Source organism: Diaphorina citri, unplaced genomic scaffold, assembly GCF_000475195.1.
Source record: "Diaphorina citri unplaced genomic scaffold, Diaci psyllid genome assembly version 1.1 scaffold198, whole genome shotgun sequence".
NCBI classification, from domain to species: domain Eukaryota; kingdom Metazoa; phylum Arthropoda; class Insecta; order Hemiptera; family Psyllidae; genus Diaphorina; species Diaphorina citri.
The window spans coordinates 214,936-236,089 of record NW_007377635.1 but is presented as its reverse complement, the minus strand read 5'-3'; the positions used below and the strand labels follow the sequence as shown (position 1 = coordinate 236,089).

General features: G+C 36.5%; 2 protein-coding genes and 1 long non-coding RNA gene across 4 annotated transcripts; 2 read left to right on the top strand and 1 right to left on the bottom strand.

The window, feature by feature from the left end:
• Positions 1-3,729: 3,729 nt before the first annotated feature.
• LOC103505835 lies at positions 3,730-18,529 on the top strand. Its single transcript, XM_008470198.2, has 10 exons — positions 3,730-4,300; positions 4,593-4,776; positions 5,284-5,377; positions 5,547-5,782; positions 6,378-6,533; positions 6,749-6,883; positions 11,561-11,829; positions 13,609-13,792; positions 14,676-14,819; positions 18,066-18,529. Exons 1-10 carry the CDS (start codon positions 4,206-4,208, stop codon positions 18,312-18,314), a joined length of 1,746 nt encoding a protein of 581 aa, XP_008468420.2. The 5' UTR covers positions 3,730-4,205; the 3' UTR covers positions 18,315-18,529.
• LOC113466020 lies at positions 8,241-9,470 on the bottom strand. The gene is made up of 2 exons (XR_003390563.1): positions 9,375-9,470; positions 8,241-8,669 (listed from the first exon to the last, which is right to left on the bottom strand). It is a non-coding gene; the product is annotated as an uncharacterized LOC113466020 (long non-coding RNA).
• LOC113466019 lies at positions 9,062-14,891 on the top strand. 2 transcript variants are annotated; one of them, XM_026821068.1, is made up of 3 exons: positions 9,062-9,574; positions 13,609-13,792; positions 14,676-14,891. In XM_026821068.1, the coding sequence occupies exons 1-3, from the start codon at positions 9,480-9,482 to the stop codon at positions 14,874-14,876; spliced, it is 480 nt and encodes a 159-aa protein (XP_026676869.1). In that variant the 5' UTR covers positions 9,062-9,479; the 3' UTR covers positions 14,877-14,891. The 2 variants fall into 2 exon arrangements, with proteins under 2 accessions (XP_026676869.1, XP_026676870.1); XM_026821069.1 differs by lacking the exon at positions 9,062-9,574 and adding an exon at positions 13,221-13,320.
• Positions 18,530-21,154: the final 2,625 nt, after the last annotated feature.

Sequence of the window (21,154 nt, the reverse complement as noted above, 5' to 3'; positions counted from 1 at the left end):
AAATCGAACCCGCGACCTAGCTCTCTTAAGGCAGGCTTACAGTTTACTACCCTCCAGGCTAGGCTGACAGTGCAGTGCAATAGTCCTAAATTAAAATGGACGCGGCACATAAGGGATCAGGAAGAGACCGCCTTAACATAGGCTGACAGTCCTAAGTTTTAACTCTACCGTCGAATTAGTTGTAGAAAAATGGGGGAAAAAAATACCAAAAAAGTTGGGGGGAGGAAGAAAGAAGAAGAAGTAGAAGAAGAAGAAGAAGAGGAAGAAGAAGGAAAAAAATTTTTTGGACCGATTGCAATACTTTCATTACTAGTATAGCGAATGCAAACAACGTGGACTGTGAATGCCGAAGAAGAACTTTGTAAGAAACTTTCATATGATGCAAAGAAAGATAAATTTCATGAATGTAGGTAATATGACTAATTGTATTGTATTAATTGAAGTTGGGGATAGTCTTTGCTCAATGGGCAAAGCTCATCATAAGTTGAATCTTTTCAAAGGGATTTCAATTGTGCTATGTTAATTGCAAGTCATAAATGTCGGTCCCCTAAACACTTGGAATCTTGCACAGCTTGCACTCGAACCACCAACCTCCAGATCCGAAGTCCACCGCGCTAACAATATACCACTGATATAGGTTAGTTAGAACTTTTATTTGTATTTATTAAAGTGACTAAAGAACTTTAATATTGTTCAGATAGAGTGCACTCCAAAGTCCAAGTAGGTTCGGAGTGCGAAGTCGTTGGACTTTGTACACTTCCAGGCGTCAATGAAATTCAAATTGCGTGTAAACAAATCAAACAATCTTCCATACAATAATGCAACAAAATTAAATCATCCTATGCGTTACCTTGGCAACACGATTGCACAATCGTTGAATGTAAACAAAACTACATCTATCGATGTCCTCATGCATTGAATGTAAACAAATTGTTGTTTTATTAGGTGTATGATTTGGTCTATCAGGACCGATAAAATTATTCGTTGACTATGGTGTTTTATTGCCGATGTAGGCCATTATTTTCATTATGTTGCAGATTTTATCTGTGCCTTTATGATGAAGATTATGCCTTAATGTTGCGAATTATACCACTATATTGCAGATTTCTGACATGTGATAAGATAGTCCGTTGAATTTGACTATGTAAAGGTGCGTCAGCCAGCCGAGTTGGCTTGGAACCTCGCCCTTGCTAGGCAGACATGTAAGCGCTAGGCCGCGGGTTCAATTCCCGCCCAGGGCGGATTTTATCCTAAACTGACAAGGTTTATTCTGGGAATGGAACGGCTGGCTTTCTCCTATTCTGTCTTCCTTCTCTCTTCGCTTTCGGAACGATAACAGCTTAGTTACGTCTATCAAACATTTTTTAAAGTACTCGTACACTTAATTCTACGTGTTACGTTTGGTGTTTTCTATTGTTAATCTGCGTGAGTTGAGTTTTTGCGGCCCGCCAACTCTCTACCTTGGTCTCTTGCGGCCCTCGGGTGCCCTAAGGTTGGACAACCCTGATATAGTACATAGAGCTTTGCCGCGAATCGAACCCGCGATATCCTTCTAGAACTCCCTGTTTCCATAATGTGTTTATATGGTACAATGGTACATCGCTCCAATGAACTGTGGATTGACTCACAAAGCAGAAACACCCATTAATCTAAACAGCAAAGTCAATCAAGTCGTTTCAAAAATCACAACATTGACAGGTATTATTCCCACGAAAACATTTCCCCTATGTTTCATACCCGACAACTTGGCTCAAAGCAAAGCTCAAGTAAGAACTAACCCGCCAAGTCATTTCAAAAATCACAAAATTGACAGGTACCTACCTAAGTTATTTTTCAACATGAACATTTATTTCACCACAAGATGTTATTACGTATAACTTGGCTCACCTGACCATCAGGGCCACCCGTTGGTATTATTGATTTCTGGTTTCTGGTTCACCTTCACATTTGCTGATCAGATTAGGATCACTGAACATTGCGGTCTGAGAAAAACTTTGGTGCCCGCCCTATCTTACCCTGGGTTGCACCTCTGCTAAGGCCAGCCACTCACTATCAGGTAGACCTGACAGGTACACTTGATTAGGTAGACCCGACACCTGATGAGCACACACACAATCAGGTAGAACTGACAGGTACGGCTGAAAAGGTCCGAATTTCAGGTCTACCTGATACCTGATGAGCACAGACCTCACCGCGGCTTGTCCTGAGTTCGATTTTAAACTTCTCGTTTGAAGTATTTCTTTTAAGCAACATAAATAGAAAGTTTACCAGACGAATGTTATTGCTGATAAGACGGCAAAAAAACTTTATTCCTGATATCAATAGATTTAGATTATGATTTCCCAATGATCGATTATAAACTGATCGATATGCCCATCGCATAAAAAATATAAGTTACCAATGGTAATGCTGTCTTTAAGATTGAAATATTGAGAAATCATAATCGAAATACTTTGCCATAGTTTTAATTACACCCCGGATTTACAGCTTAATTTTAACTCCATGTTCACGTCTATTGAAATGTCCAAAATTTGACGAACATGAAGTTATGATGAAGACTGTAGATCTGGAGTAGGTACCTAAGTTAAGTAGAATCTCTCCCCTATTATTACCTATATTAGGTCCTATAGAAAACACGGTTAATCAAAAGTCAAAACTTGAGAAATGAAATTTCTCCTGTTGGAATTTAATTGTGTTCATTTACAATGATCAAATTGTGTTCAATAAAATAAAGTCCTTTTAGAAATTTTGTGTTCAATGTGTTTTCCCCTGTCTTCGGTCTAATTTTAAATCCGTCTGTGTCCATGGCAGCTAAAGTGTCTACGCTCTGGGACCCTGTTTTGTCCGCTTTTCACTATGCATAGTTATCTACATATGGGCACGAGTATACAATGAGGATAGGCATGTGGATGAAAAGTATGAAGAAGTTTTAAAATTTAATAATACGAAGAAAAAATGTTCATGGTAGAAAAGTTATTAAAGAACCCATCTGTCTTGCCTCTCTTACTCCTTTTCAATTCGCTTTGTTATTCGGTGGATCTGATCAGGTGTACCTGTCATCAGGTCTACCTGATAGTGAGTGGCTGGCCTAATACTCTCTTATTGCTATGTAACTCTGCTTTATTTATTTATTTATTTTAACAGAAAATTCGTCTGAAATGCCCACCCCGGTACTACAGTGCATTTCTTCAGGGATGTAACTCTGCTAATACTCTTTTATTGCTATGTATGTAGGTACCCATAATATTGGTATCTGTACCTATCTCTGCTTCGATGCTAGCAGGGTTCCTGTCTGGGGGGCACGCATTATGATATTCCGATCGGCAAATTTGCCAATCGGAATCATCATCATTGGCAAACATTATCAATCCACTGCTGGATGAACTCTAGAAGTACAAAACACAAAATATATTGGGTTAGTTATAACATCTTGGTCCTAAAATTTGATTAAACACATCTATTCATTGTCATTAATCCACAGCCAAATCAACGTGGTCCTATGTGAACATGGAACCTAAAACCTTAGATATACCTACCCTATAGTACGTATACACATTAGAAATGGGGAAATTTACTTTTAGATTTGAATAAACATCACTTCCCCCTAAAGTCTAGAGCTTTCCATCATGAAATCGAGCCCAGGTATTCTACCATGACGTAACAACATCTCCACACAGTTTCCCTATGTTTTATCTCTATTTCTAATTTCGTTACTAAATTTGATAAAAAATAAAATGAACGAGTTGAAATGTAGGATGCTATGGACTAGTTGACTTTTGATCAGTTTCTACTATCTACTGCATTTAATTCCCTCGCAAAGTACGTTCCAAAGAATAAAGTTTTAAATTGTTTTGTTTGAAACATATCGGTATCAAAGTTGAACTTTCAGTGCAATTATCCAATTTAAATGAAATGTTGCGGGTAAAATTCTATGGAATTTAATTTTACCTTGATAGAAAGATAGCTCGAAATTGACTAATAGAGGTTGAAATACAAACATAATCCCTCGATGTACGGTGTCATTGAGAAATTTCCTTTCCCCTTAAAGCTATCTTAACAAACAAAAAAAAAGTAAAACAAAAAAAAAAGTAAAAAAAATGACCTAATATAGTCTTGAAGTTTAGTGACAGTAGTGAATAATTATAAAATCTATGATTTCTGTGAATTTTAAAGCATACGAGTAAGCACAATACACACTAACTACAATGAGAGAAATAATTAGAGTTTCTGGAAAGTTGCTGAGACAGAAGAGATCACTGGGTCTGTCAGTGAATGACGTCAATCTGAAACTGTCACAAAGGTGGGTAAGAAATTATATCTACTTTCAGGAATATCTACATGGCCCTGAAATAAATAGAAAAGGTCATAAACGTAGCCTAAGCATTACGTGCCGAAAATCCCTAAATCAAAACGACACCAAAACTTGCCTCAAACACAGTTACTAAGCTAATCGATAAATAATAGAGTTCACTTGATCATTCGAGATCAAATATGTACAAAAAAGGCAACAGTATGAATTAGCTTCACAACGAATGATGGCGTAAAATTTTTAAAAATAACAAGTTATCCAAATCCAAAATCACTTTTTTCAGATCGTTCAGTGAATTTGCCAGATCGCTACTTCTGTCTGAGATTTCCAAAACCAACATCAGAGAAACCAACCGCCGAAAGGACCTTGCATCGTTCAATCAGCTGATACCAGACATAGTGCACATTCTGACGTTGACCAATAAGAGACATTTTGAATTTGAAGATGCAAACAAATGGTTTGGCAAGGTAAAATGTGTGGTACCAAATGCCACCTTAACTACGAGGGTAAAATAACGAGTTTAAAACCAACCCCAGTGATGGTGTCATGATGGTATTGAACTTGAAATTTATCAAGGTGTAAATGTCGGGACACAACATTTGTGACAAGCATGCTTAGACATATCAAAAAAAGATTTTATATCGGAAAATGGATGAGAAACTACCACATCACTCTTGAAAATCAATCCTCAATAAAACCAAGAAGATAGGAGATATAGGTTTTTTTCAATACTTTAAAAATATCTTGTTTAGTACTTAATTTCCGTGTCCGGAAACAAACTTGAACATCAGATCTTGAATTTCCAGAAAGTCTCGTCTAGTGAAACAGGAACAAAAAGTCCAGAGTAGGACTTTATAAACACCCTGTATAACAAATAAGAAGAATAAATTTATTTCAAATCCATGCTGACCTTCTATGAAGGGTAGCTGAATATCAGCATCCTATAATACCTATACCTATTGTCCGATTCACAGGTTCTACAAAGCTTCATGACTTCCACAAACAAGGAGGCGGGACTTTTGGTTTTGAATTCGTCTGCTGAACCGCTCTTCCGATCTGGGGGGCTCCGTTAGAGAATTGGATGTATGAGGCCCCTGAATGTCCGAGTGTCATGAACAGTAAGATTAAACATGCGAGTGATGACGTCACAACTGTTTGGGCCTTACACAAAATCACATGTGAAACAAATTACATGCCTACTTGGAAAATTTTCAATCATCTACTTATTGATTTCCCATTACTTACTTTATTAATAATTTTCAGCTGAAAACCTCGTTGGATCTGACCAATAAAAAATGGGATACACTCTCCTACGCGTTCATTCACCGAAACTATCCTAGTCCTGACTTTCTCAAAGACTCTGACAAATACTACGATGCTGGACGACTATTGGAATCTGCTCTCTACAACCTACTCAAGCAAGCCTTTCAGAATGAGTACTACTACATTGATGTTATACAACAATTTCATGACGTAAGTAAACAGAAATGCCATTCAATGTGAGGCCCACTAACATTTTTTTATGAGGCCGAATCTTACTTGGGTTACCGCTCTCTACAACCTACTCAAGCAAGCCTTTCAGAATGAGTACTACTACATTGATGTTATACAACAATTTCATGACGTAAGTAAACAGATATGCCATTCAATGTGGGGCCCGCTAACATTTTTTTATAAGGCCGGATCTTACTTGAGTTACCTACCTACCCATACTACAAAAAGTAATGAGATCCCCCAAAAACACCTCTTTGTGGTAAAAGTTCCCCGCCAGGTATCAATCGAATATCAAGCAAGCCTTTCAGAATGAGTACTACTACATTGATGTTATACAACAATTTCATGACGTAAGTAAACAGAAATGCCATTCAATGTGGGGCCCACTAACATTTTTTTATGAGGCCGAATCTTACTTGGGTTACCTACCTACCCATACTACAAAAAGTAATGAGATCCCCCAAAAATACCTCTTTGTGGTAAAAGTTCCCCGCCAGGTATCAATCAAATCCGAGAACATACACCAACACGTCTGTCTTTTCTTTGTACTGATTTACTTTGCATTTTATTCCAGGTTAGTCACAGGGCCATGATGGGCAAAGTTTTACAAAACCACACAGAATGTGAGAGGAACTATGACAACTTCACCATGGATAGGTATGCTCAGATTGTCAAATATGGCACAGCGTATCACTTCTTCAAACTACCCGTGTCGCTAGCACTCTACATGGTAATTATTACTTTATTTCGTTTATTAATTTTACAATTATTTTTAAATAATTGATTTGGGAGCACCACTTATCTATCTGAGGGCACAGAAAAATAATTTAGCGTCATGAGTTTTGCATTAAACACAGAAAATTTTGATGCATTCAAAATTCGCAAAAATATACATAGAAGAAACTCGTGCCTTTTTTCGTGATTGTGATGCAACATTAATATCAGTTTAGACTGATCATTTTGTCCCCAGAATGTGAGAGGAACTATGACAACTTCACCATGGATAGGTATGCTCAGATTGTCAAATATGGCACAGCGTATCACTTCTTCAAACTCCCCGTGTCGCTAGCACTCTACATGGTAATTATTACTTTATTTCATTTATTAATTTTATAATTTTTAAATAATTGATTTGGGAGCACCACTTATCTATCTGAGGGCAATAAATTTCCACATCACTGTATTAAAATGTCTCTCCTGAAAAGTAGCAAAAATCACATAGGCCGTTCTTCTTGGGAACGATTATTTCCACATCACTGTATTAAAATGTCTCTCCTGAAAAGTAGCAAAAATCACATAGGCCGTTCTTCTTGGGAACGATTCAAATGTTGTGCGCGGCTGGTATCCGGATGGGTGACCATCTGGTGGCAATGGCGTGCTACTGGCTATTACATAATTTATCGCATATCTGTGCCAAGTTCGAGCGTCCTTGGCTGAAATCTAAAGGACCAAGCATCGCGAAATCTTTTTGAGCTTCTTCAAAGATTTGGCGTTGCCAGCCTAGTTAGCTTAGTTGATAGTGCGTCTGCCTTGTAAGCGCTAGGCCGCGGGTTCGATTCCCACCCGGGGGCGGATTTTAACCTGATCGGATAGTTTTCGTTCTCGGAACGGCTGTCTTTCTCCTATCCTGTCTTCCTTCTCTCTTCTATTTCGGGACGATAAGACCATAGCAGTTACAGTTCCTTCTGTCAAACCTCTCTCAAAAAAAAAAAAAGATTTGGCGTTAAATAGCGGCCGAACCGTACATTTCTCAAGGTCCGGCCCGCGGACACTTTTGATCATCATAAATTATGGAAGCTGTCTGCAAAATTTGAGCGACCTGTGGCTAAAGGTAAGGTCGTGAGAAGCGCTAGTTCCTTTTGAGCTTTTTCCCTGTCCGGAACCGTACCTTCTGGAAACAGAGCCCAAGGATATTTTTGATCTACATTCTAGACAAACACCTAAGAAAATCGATCTTATAAGGAAAGAACACACGAGATTTTTTGTTCCTTGCAGCTGATATTACTATCAGTCAGTGATCACGTGCACTCATTATGTGATTGCAAAAGTTCACTCAATCCATTTTACCTTGCGTAAAACTTACACTCTACAATGTGTATAGGTAAGCAAGTAAAAACGGTCTGATTAAACAGCATTCAATATTCGTTATTCCTTCTACGATGATATGAATATTCTGTGCCTTGGTTGGACAGAGGGAGTAAAGATACTTTACAGTCCTATTTCAGCAGGATGAACAAGGTGTATTCCATTCTATAACCTACAAAGGAAAGTTTAATACTGCGGGGGGGAAAGATACTTTACAGTCCTATTTCAGCAGGATGAACAAGGTGTATTCCATTCTATAACCTACAAAGGAAAGTTTAATACTGCGGGGGGACATAATGCCACCCTGGTACGCACCTGAGGCGGTGGGGAAACAAAGAAACACATTGTGACATAACGGTGCAGTGTCAATAAACAGATCAGTGTGTGTCTAACAGCACACTTCAATATAACAAACATTGTTGTTAACAAGTCTTACATAACGTGAAATCGCACATGTTGTCAATGTTAACTGCGCTAAAGCCTAAGGCTTGAACTTTCACTTCAAAAGAAAGTGGAAAACAATTCAATTTTACATAAGGTTACGACTTTTGTTTACAAATTATTCAATATATATTTATGTGATGGACTTGGCTCAGTAGGTAAACAGTAAAGTCCAGTTGTGTCAAAATCGGTGATCCAGATTGCCTAGCTTGTTTTGAAATAGATCGATGCTAGCAGGGTTCCTGTCTGGGGGGCACGCATTATGATATTCCGATCGGCAAATTTGCCAATCGGAATCATCATCATTGGCAACCATTATCAATCCACTGCTGGATGAACTCTAGAAGTACAAGACACAAAATATATTGGGTTAGTTATACCATCTTGGTCCTAAAATTTGATTAAACACATCTGTTCATTGTCATTAATCCACAGCCAATTCAACGTGGTCCTATGTGAACATGGAACCTATAACCTTAGATGTACCTACCCTATAGTACGTATACACATTAGAAATGGGGGAATTTACTTTTAGATTTAAATAAACATCACTTCCCCCTAAAGTCTAGAGCTTTCCATCATGAAATCGGACCCAGGTATTCTACCATGACGTAACAACATCTCCACACAGTTTCCCTATGTTTTATCTCTATTTCTAGTTTCATTGCTAACCTTGATAAAAAATAAAATGAACGAGTTGAAATGTAGGATGCTTTTGACTAGTTGACTTTTGATCAGTTTCTCCTTTCTACTGCATTTAATTCCCTCGCAAAGTACGTTCCGAAGAATAAAGTTTTAAATTGTTTTGTTTTAAACATATCGGTATCAAAGTTTTACCAATGTTTTACAGTGCAATTATATAATTTAAATGAAATGTTGCGGGTAAAATTCTGTGGAATTTAATTTTAACATGATAGAAAGATAGCTCGAAATTGACTAATAGAGGTTGAAATACAAACATAATCCCTCGATGTAAGGTGTCATCGAGAAATTTCCTTTCCCCTTAAAGCTATCTTAAAAAAATAAAAATAAAAACAAAACTGACCTAATATAGTATTGAAGTTTAGTGACAGTAGTTAATAAGTTTATTAAATCTATGATTTCTGTGAATTTTAAAGCATACGAGTAAGCACAATACACACTAACTACAATGAGAGAAATAATTAGAGTTTCTGGAAAGTTGCTGAGACAGAAGAGATCACTGGGTCTGTCAGTGAATGACGTCAATCTGAAACTGTCACAAAGGTGGGTAAGAAATTATATCTACTTTCAGGAATATCTACATGGCCCTGAAATAAATAGAAAAGGTCATAAACGTAGCCTAAGCATTACGTGCCGAAAATCCCTAAATCAAAAAAAACGGTACGGTTAATTTTTTCTAATCTCTATGATTAAATTATCGGGGAGTCATTATCTTTTACATGAGAATCCTTAATTATTTAAATAATAAAATTCTTACCTCATATTGGCCTCTTCTTTTTCGGCCTCTAGAATGGATTTGACTCGATGATTTTGTTCGCAGATGTTCAATTTCTTTCTCAATAGATCTAGATGTAAATCTCTTCTTTGTAATTGATCTCGGAGTGTTCTGACTCTCCTCTGTAGCTGATAGACAACTGCTGACTGAAATCAGTACTGATATGTATCGGAATATCTATGCTATTTTACAAAGCTCTATTTAAACTAAATCCTAGTTATGATAGTAAATAAACTAGAATGTAGTGCAAGAACTTTAAACAATGAATATTGATTTGGACTTTCTTCCAATGACAGATTGATCTAAGAAAACTAAATCCTAGTTATGATAGTAAATAAACTAGAATGTAGTGCAAGAACTTTAAACAAACAATGAATATTGATTTGGACTTTCTTCCGATGACAGATTGATCTGAGAACATAAACTAAATCCTAGTTATGATAGTAAATAAACTAGAATGTAGTGCAAGAACTTTAAACAAACAATGAATATTGATTTGGACTTTCTTCCAATGACAGATTGATCTGAGACCATCTCCCTTGCTATCTCAGGGGAAATTTTCACAACTCGATTTCTTTCTCTACCTCACCTATGTCAGCATTTCTGCCTTTCATTCTTGTCTATTTTATCTCTACGTCGAATTGATGCAGGTACTCGAATGAAAAATGAAGGGGGAGAAAGTCAGTCAACCATAATGCACGAACATCACAGCCTCTTGGATTTTTATTATACCTACATCTCCATTTTCCAGCACATCTCCACTCTAAATTTTCCCAGCGTCAAGGTAGGAACATAAATTTTCTCTTCGGAGTATCTCAGTTGCAAGAGTCACATGTAGAATGTACGAGGAGTATATTTTGGAAAATGAAAATTTCCGGATGACTTGGCTGACAAAATTTTGTTAAGGGGATTCATGTTCATGTTTATCACCATTGATCTGACATAGGATGCGGATTTTTCAGTCACGCTTTTTGATTTTCCCTCCGATTTTTCTCTTCCCACTCTTTTATTTTCACCCGGCTGACTAACTGACTACATTATTATTTTTTTTTGCAAGATATCTTTTCTAATTCGCGGGTTTGTTTCTGTTCAAATATACATAAGTGTACAGTATTACAGTCGTTTCTGGCGCAGACGGCAGCTAGGGGTGTTCAGTCACGCTTTTTGATTTTCCCTCCGATTTTTCTCTTCCCACTCTTTTATTTTCACCCGGCTGACTAACTGACTACATTATTATTATTTGCAAGAAATCCTCTTTTCTAATAGAATCCAGTGAGGTAGGCCTTTAACTTAAATCCTCTGTTTGTCATCTTGAGCGAGGCACTTTCAAGTCAAGGTAATATTTGATACTAACAAAGAAAGGATAAAATTCAAAATAATAAAATTACCTATCCCTTGAGGTATTGAAGATTTAAAATAACAAAAGTTAATAGAGGTAATGTAGAAAATGCACTGCCATGTCGCATGTCTAGGAGGAAAACATTCTTTTAGGTTCTTTGTTAAGTATAAATGGTATTACTCAATATCCTAAGGATGCAGAGTATTCCTTTATGCGGTTACGTTTAATACATAATGTAGAATAACTAGGAGCTGAGTAAAATAACTTGATAGTTATTAAATATGTAGTCAAAGTATGAACTTAACTTAAGTACTTGACGTGGATTCATATCCCGTGGTAAGAAATACGAATAAGTTGGACAATATGATTGATTCCGTGAGACTATCTTTGCTAACAATGCTTCCTACATCAGTAGACAGTTCTGCAGCATGTATGTCTGTTAATAACTTTAGAAAATCATGTCTCTTTAGTACTTGACGTGGATTCATATCCCGTGGTAAGAAATACGAATAAGTTGGACAATATGATTGATTCCGTGAGACTATCTTTGCTAACATTGCTTCCTACATCAGTAGACAGTTCTGCAGCATGTATGTCTGTTAATAACTTTAGAAAATCATGTCTCTTGGTACTTCTGGTTTCTCTGAATGCAACCGCATCTCTCAAAATACTGTTGAGGAAAGAGTAAGTTTCTCGTGAAATATTTTTAGTTTCCACGTGTTTAGAATATTGAGGAAACAAAAATTTCAATATTTGCTTGGATTTGGATGTTAACGTTGGTTTAAATAGACTTTTGAAGATTCTGTTAAATTTCGAGTTTGGATTATTGAGCACGGCACTGTTCAATCCAAGAATACATTTCCCTGCAACTTTGAGATCGAATTGTGAAAGGACCCGGTTTTGTCCGCTTTTCACTATGCATAGTTATCTACATATGGGCACGAGTATACAATGAGGATAGGCATGTGGATGAAAAGTGTGAAGAAGTTTTAAAATTTAATAATATGTTCATGGTAGAAAAGTTATTAAAGAACCCATCTGTCTTGCCTCTCCTCCTCCTTTTCAATTCGCTTTGTTATTCTTATTCTTGTTTTTCTTCTTCTTCTTCTATCAAAAATGTGTTTCCTTTGATAAACTAAAACAAGAGGCTGTAGTAAAATTCCAAGGATTATGTAGGTACCTACCTAGAGTTAGGTATAGTACACCCGAAAATTTTGAAGAATTTCTTTTCGAAAAATTATGAGTGGTGCTGTTTATGAAATTCTTCAGCTTTTCATATTTAGGTATAGAGAGGTACACTTATACAGGGTAGGGTACAAAAACCAAACACCACGTTTTTGCTCAAGTTCTAACAAAGAGAGTTTCAAGTATACCTTATATCATTATATCAATTTTTAATTACATATTTTAAATAAAACAATAGGTAGCTACCTTCCAAAAAATTTCCTTTGAAAGTTTTAATTACGTCCAGATTACTATGACCTTCAAACTTTTAGGATTTGCGAAGAAAAAAATAAACAAAGATCTAATGATTTTAGCTAAAAATAAATGGGCAAGTTAATTCTTTTTAGCATCAACTTTAGCAGCTTTTCTGGTGGTTCGAATAAGTATGCAGGGCAGAAATATTATGAAAAATAGCTACTATGTACAATGTATTGTGTATTGACATCATCTTTTTCCAAAGGTTATAATTAAACAAACACAAAATTCGGAGGTACCTATCTTATTTCTGACAAAGTATAATTTCAACAGGCATTATTTCATAGTTTATGGGCAAGCTTGAAAATTGAGGCAAAAATCTGACAACTATTTTAAGCAATAGCATACAAGCTATTTGTTTAAGCATACTGGAGCAGATGTTCACACCATTTATGCTCAGTTTGTTCCAAAAACAAGAACACTTGTTCCAGAAAGCGAAACGAAAGGCTGATGCAACAGATGGTGGAACAAAACAAACGAATTGGAAACAAAATAATTAGCATTGATAATAAATCATTATTAATTTAGTAAACAAAACCCAGAAACCTTATCAGTATGCGTCCAGATATACAGTGTGAACTAATGTTCAGAAGAAACTACAATGAGAGAAATAATTAGAGTTTCTGGAAAGTTGCTGAGACAGAAGAGATCACTGGGTCTGTCAGTGAATGACGTCAATCTGATACTGTCACAAAGGTGGGTAAGAAATTATATCTACTTTCAAGAATATCTACATGGCCCTGAAATAAATAGAAAAGGTCATAAACGTAGCCTAAGCATTACGTGCCGAAAATCCCTAAAAACGACACCAAAACTTGCCTCAAACACAGTTACTAAGCTAATCGATAAATAATAGAGTTCACTTGATCATTCGAGATCAAATATGTACAAAAAAGGCAACAGTATGAATTAGCTTCACAACGAATGATGGCGTAAAATTTTTAAAAATAACAAGTTATCCAAATCCAAAATCACTTTTTTCAGATCGTTCAGTGAATTTGCCAGATCGCTACTTCTGTCTGAGATTTCCAAAACCAACATCAGAGAAACCAACCGCCGAAAGGACCTTGCATCGTTCAATCAGCTGATACCAGACATAGTGCACATTCTGACGTTGACCAATAAGAGACATTTTGAATTTGAAGATGCAAACAAATGGTTTGGCAAGGTAAAATGTGTGGTACCAAATGCCACCTTAACTACGAGGGTAAAATAACGAGTTTAAAACCAACCCCAGTGATGGTGTCATGATGGTATTGAACTTGAAATTTATCAAGGTGTAAATGCGAAATTCCATGTCATCCCAACCTATAGCTGCCCATATTACTTTCAGTGCCTACTCTTCTTAGCGAACCACAGAAAGGAGGAAAAAAATCGGTTGAGCCAAGAATTGACATCTACAAACAAGGATAAATTGATCAAGAGACAGAGCTCATTCTCTCTTCTGATTTCAGATTGGAAGGTTCTCTGATCTCTGATCCCTCTCTGTGATGACTTCAAATAAATGTGGTGTAAATGTCGGGACACAACATTTGTGACAAGCATGCTTAGACATATCAAAAAAAGATTTTATATCGGAAAATGGATGAGAAACTACCACATCACTCTTGAAAATCAATCCTCAATAAAACCAAGAAGATAGGAGATATAGGTGGTGTAAATGTCGGGACACAACATTTGTGACAAGCATGCTTAGACATATCAAAAAAAGATTTTATATCGGAAAATGGATGAGAAACTAGCACATCACTCTTGAAAATCAATCCTCAATAAAACCAAGAAGATAGGAGATATAGGTTTTTTCAATACTTTAAAAATATCTTGTTTAGTACTTAATTTCCGTGTCCGGAAACAAACTTGAACATCAGATCTTGAATTTCCAGAAAGTCTCGTCTAGTGAAACAGGAACAAAAAGTCCAGAGTAGGACTTTATAAACACCCTGTATAACAAATAAGAAGAATAAATTTATTTCAAATCCATGCTGACCTTCTATGAAGGGTAGCTGAATATCAGCATCCTATAATACCTATACCTATTGTCCGATTCACAGGTTCTACAAAGCTTCATGACTTCCACAAACAAGGAGGCGGGACTTTTGGTTTTGAATTCGTTCAACTTATTAGCCGATCCCGATGAAAAACATGATGACAGTGTCATCAAAAAGGCTCAGATTATGGGATGGTGTGTCGAGATGGTTAGTATGGATATCCAAAAACCCCACCCTAAAAAGAGAAAACAATTTTGGGATTGAGACTACATCATTGTGATCAATTTCGTAAAAACAAAATTATCAAATGACAATTTACCGTTTTGGGGGGGGGGGCTCCGTTAGAAAATTGGATGCATGAGGTCAATATAATGGGTACCGTTTTTTTTGGGGGGGGGGGGGCTCCGTTAGAAAATTGGATGCATGAGGTCCCTGAATGTCCGAGTGCCATGAACAGTAAGATTAAATATGCGAGTAATGACGTCACAACTGTTTGGGCCTTACTCAAAATCACATGTGAAACAAATTACCTACCTACTTGGAAAATTTTCAATCATCTACTTATTAATTTCCCGTTACTTACGATGTAAGGTTCCATACCAAAATCAAAGTTATCTCATTTTACGTCACCATTTGGTTAATCATTGGATACGTGGAAAGCCAATATTACTTATATCACTTGCAGTAAATCGATAACCAAATAAGTCCAGGGTAATGTCAACCGGCATCAGTAACCAGAATTTCGATCGAATTTGGTATGGACTAGATTGATTTCTATAGGTACACACATTCACATAGGTCAATATATAATCAATAAGATAAAGTGAGACGAATAAGCTCAATGAATGTAGATCAAGTTTTGATTCGTTGGAATTAAATGCTGTCTGTTCAAATGAAATGAACACCAGTGGAAACTTTCAGTGCATCAGTAACCAGAATTTCGATCGAATTTGGTATGGACTAGATTGATTTCTATAGGTACACACATTCACATAGGTCAATATATAATCGATAAGATAAAGTGAGACGAATAAGCTCAATTAATGTAGATCAAGTTTTGATTCGTTGGAATTAAATGCTGTCTGTTCAAATTCAAATGAAATGAACACCAGTGGAAACTTTCAGAGCACTATTTAGTGACTGGTAAAGATTTTTCACGCAGGATAAACAATACCCAAATAGGAGAGGGTGTCATACTCGGCTTGCGCAGCGGAATCTAGGCTCGATTCCCGGCAGAGTTTAATTTTTTTAAATTAAAAAAAATAATAAATAAATAAATAGAGTCTGCCTAATGAAGAATAAAGATGCCTACAGATTAATTTCTCGGGATCATAGTCGAGATTTGGGAGTCTTGGATGGTAAAGATTTTTCACGCAGGATAAACAATACCCAAATAGGAGAGGGTGTCATACTCGGCTTGCGCAGCGGAATCTAGGCTCGATTCTGCCTAATAAAGATGCCTACAGATTAATTTCTCGGGATCATAGTCGAGATTTGGGAGTCTTGGGACTAACTAAACCAAGCCTTTTTCTTCGGACTAGGTAGCATAACTCGTAGTTGTGTTCTTAGGCACTGCAGCCGGTCTATCAATTTACGATCTTCAAAACTTCAATCTCCACCACTACAAAGACCTGGTGCATTCCAAGGTTCTATTCCGCTACCTACCTGCATACAAAAAAGTTCAATAAAAGTAGATAACCTCAGGCCGACCATTATTTTCCTTGCCTTGTAATGAATCTCAATGGGATTCTGTGTTGACTTTTTCAAAACAGAATGAGTCTCGAGAAGATTAAGCAGAATTTAATTAGGAAGAGTTTATCATATACACGGGGAATCCTTCAAGGTGTTTTCCTTGCTCTCTAGGATTTTCCAGAATTGGAGATATTGTTTTTTCATCCAAATTGTGACCTCTACAAATGTAAAATAAATTAATGTTTCAATTAAATCAATTAATATTTCAGAGAAATAAATTAATACAGAAGTCTCGTTTCCCTGTAATATTGGGAAGTTACGGGTTGATTCAGTCTCATGACTTATAATGTCATAATCATAACATTATTCATGACAGCCAAAATTCACAAGATCATAACCATAACTCACAATATAATATGAACTCCACAGTTATCTACTCAAACAAATATACACTCACATTTGCATATAACAATTCAGAACATACAAATATGCATAGGCAAATTCAAAATGGTATCAATCAGATTTCAGCAAACAATAGGACCAACTTTCTCTCCCGACACCAGCTTGGCAAGAGAGTTCCATTCAGCCTTGTCGACAGGAAGTTCTCCCTGGCCAACTATTGCCCTATATCAGAACCCCTCGTATTGGTCCAGTGCCAAGATCTCTAGTCATCTGCGGAGTCTGAGATATGGGACTAGAAGATCTAGAGGTGGTGGGCAGACCAACACCACGATGTGTAGGCGGCAAGAAAGTTACTCAATATACAACATACTAGTATTAGTAATATTATAAGAATAATAACATGACAAGCCAAAGATAATACTAGCAAACTTTATTAATATTTCATATAAATATTTTACAAAGTGTAGCGCTGGCCAGATAATATAATTTATCAATTGTCTTGTCTTGTTTATCAATTTAGGCCATAGAAGTCTACGATGACCACTCAGGGAAACTCCACAAAAGCATAACGAATAAATAATAACAATCTTTCTGCCACTTTCCCCTTTCTCTTTTTGGTTAAAAAGTGACCCAATTTATGCTTTCTTGTTTACTATTTCTTTATGGAAATTGTATGCAATTCCCATAAAGAAAAACATATTGCACGTTACCTAGTCAGGAAGAAAATGAACTCGGAGTTGTGTCTAAATTCCAATACTTTTCCAATACCTGTATTCACATAGAAAGTGAATACATAACAGTAATTGCATTACAATGCGGAAAATATACAAAACGGTAGGTAGGTACCCATAGATTGTGAGAAGTAGTGAACACAAAACTTCGTTATGCAAATCTAAAAGGGGAAAATATTTCATTCATTTGTATAAGGAAAATATAATGGAACGGAACAAAATACCTATGGAAACAAAGTGTGGTATGTGAGAGGGGGAAATATTAGTGGATAAGAATTGCTCGAGATGCCTTTCTATTAAATTGCAAAACTGAACAAGTCGGTAAATAAAATCAGAAATCTTTTTTCAAGTTAACCGATAAAGGCAGCAAACAACAAAATCGATGAAATGAACAATAATTAAGATCAAATGAAAAATTGCCTTTCTATTAAATTGCAAAACTGAACAAGTCGGTAAATAAAATCAGAAATCTTTTTTCAAGTTAACCGATAAAGGCAGCAAACAAAAAAAGTCGATCAAATGAACATGAGTAGATAGATAATTATCTACTCATGAACTTTATTGTAGGATTTGTAGGTAATCGTTTACAAAAGAAATAACATTGGAAATTTAACAACCACCAAAAAAGTACCTACTTAAATTACAAAAAAAATCATATCAATTTTCTTTTTTTCAGAAATCCTACGGCATTGAAGACGCTGCTGCCATTGAGGAAATCAAGAGTCTCTACACTGAACTGAACATCCCTAGCACGTTCAAACAATACGAAAACCAATGCTACGATATGCTACACACTCAAATACAGCAGAGCTCTCGAGGTCTCCCCCATAGGCTCTTCTATCAGATATTGGAGAAGTGGATCCCGTACAAAACTTAAAACAATATTCGGCAGGAACCGAATGAAATAATAATAATAAAGGAAAATGAAGTTCAAATCTACTACCTATCAAGATTTCCAACTCTTCCTAAAGTCTTCAAAAACTGGATTGCCCTTATTTTCGACCTAACATAGGTATTATGTATCTACTTATATTATACGTATGACTCTGGTTTGTTTCTTTGGTTTCTTGAAAAAATATCCAGACAACCTAACTTACGTGTTTATCATTTATAGCACATTGCATAACTAGTGATTTTGAAGGCGTTAGTAAAAAAAAATGCATCGTTTGATTTCTACGAACGAGAGAGTGGGTCGATTAAATACGTTCAGTGCGAATTAACCTCATCCATTAGGTTCCAATACCTTTATTTTTAAAACGCGGATACTCTTAACAAACCAAGGATACCGCGAATACCGCGAACGAACCGCGGATATCGCGAACAAGCTGCGAATACCGCGAACAAATCGCCAAGTTTTTCTTCCGTTGAACCTGAAATATCCTTGTCGTCCAGGTATAAGGTCTTGGAATTACCTTGAGAGTCCGTTTTGAAAGATTCTGATTTGCTTTCAGAAGAAGAGACATGAGAAGTAGAAACAAAGGTAGCATTGGACTTTCGTCCTGTTTCCACAATGTCATTGGATTCATAACTATCGGCATTTTGTCCCTTGGTAACGACTGAAGATTCAGTTACATTTGGTTCTCCAGTTTTCACATTCCATCTCTCCTTATGGATATCATCCTTAGATTGAACAAGTTTACCACCTACTATTCTGGTGTTTCCACAATGTCATTGGATTCATAACTATCGGCATTTTGTCCCTTGGTAACGACTGAAGATTCAGTTACATTTGGTTCTCCAGTTTTTACATTCCATCTCTCCTTATGGATATCATCCTTAGATTGAACAAGTTTACCACCTACTATTCTGGTTTAAATAAGCATGTTCAATAAATTGATTTGTTATGCGAATATGCGTCAGTTGTTTATGTGCTTTCAAATGAATCTACAATACCTACATATTGTATAAATGTAGAAATAGCATGAACTTTGATTTTCTACCGCGGATTAATGTGTTTTGCTCGGTAGATAACCATATCAAATGCCTATTATTACCATGGTACCTTTATCATAACAGGTACATTTGATTTATTTCATAATATCAAAAGATTCGACTACATACATTTCAAGTTTAAGGAAGAAGTCTAAAATTGCATCTCTTACTAAAGAATGAACAAAAACAATGCCGATGAAAAGTTATTTTTAAAAGTTTTAGTCATTCCATGACTGAGATTAGTGTCGCGGATTTATATGGTAAGAACTAAAAACCAGTCCGATACGTAGGCTAACCAAGCGAGATAGAGTAGGAGTTGGAGAAGGAGTGATGTTGGGTACTGAGATTCTATTATCGCGCGAAGTTGTTAGTTATGAAAAGACACGCGTACTGAACTATCATGCCGCCTGTTGGTCAGCAAGCTATTGCTACGCGCAATACTAATAAAAAATCGTCTGCCGGTACCGAAGTTAGTTCGAGTGAAACGCGAAAAATCGAAACGATCGTTACTAAACAAACCGAATCGCAACCTAACATTTCGTACGTTGTAACCGAACCGAAAGAAAGTGGAGTGAAAACTAAGAAATCTAAAAAATCTAAAGGATCAACTAAAATCGTAAGCGGTAAAATAATAAAAACTCAGTCCAGCTCTTCCATCGCTACGGAAGATGGTGACACTAAAGTTAAAATCGTGGAACTTAATCCGGATGAGCAACTTGGTGTAACAAGTGATAACTATGGAGTTGGTGGAATTTCGGATTCAAACACTGAAACCTACACGGTGGAACATTCGCACAGCGACTCAGCAACAAAGGATGTCAGCAAGAAGACAGAGACTGTGAAAATGATTGGTGGAAAAATCAAGAAATTTTTCTCTGGTGATAAATCAGACATCACGGAGAGTTCTCACAAAATAGACGACAAAACTTTGAAGAAAGTGTCTAATGTGGTGTCCAGTGATCATCTGGTGATAAATCAGACATCACGGAGAGTTCTCACAAAACAGACGACAAAACTTTGAAGAAAGTGTCTAATGTGGTGTCCAGTGATCGAATTATCTACTCATGAACTTTATTGTAGGATTTGTAGGTAATCGTTTACAAAAGAAATAACATTGGAAATTTAACAACCACCAAAAAAAGTACCTACTTAAATTATAAAAAAAATCAAAAAAAAAAAAAAAAAAAAAAAAAAAAAAAAAAAAACCTGCAACATACCCATGAAGGTTACTTCTATCGCTAGTACTAGTATTGGGTACTCGCGGGTTCGGGTACCTTGGTGGCATGTTTTCAGGTTGGGTAGTAGTTTGGTGTAAGGGGAAGGTAGAGTAGTCGAAGTAGTTTACGAGTGGAGAAGTAGAGACAGTACCTACCACTTCTACTTCTACGGATGAGAGTAGTTAGTCATGCTAGGGCGGCTCAGGATTAGTAACTCAATTACTACTTACCTGCCTCGGGAAATATTGATGTGCCCAGTCAACGAGTCAGATCTTAAAACATGTAACTCACTCTTCAGCCTTGTCAGTTTTTATCTGCCTTGTAAGCACTAGATCTCGGGTTCGATTCCCGCTCGGGGCGAACTTTATCCTAAACAGATAAGGCTCGTTCTTGGAACGGCTGACTCTCCTTCTCTCTTCGTTTTGAGGACAATGAGACCTCTGTTGTTATTTACTCATTGACTTCCTCTGAAAAAAGTACATAGGTAATAAGTATGTTCTTTTTTGTAGCTCACTCACACCTGACAGACTTTACACTAGTGACTAGTCTACACATATCTTCTGCTCAG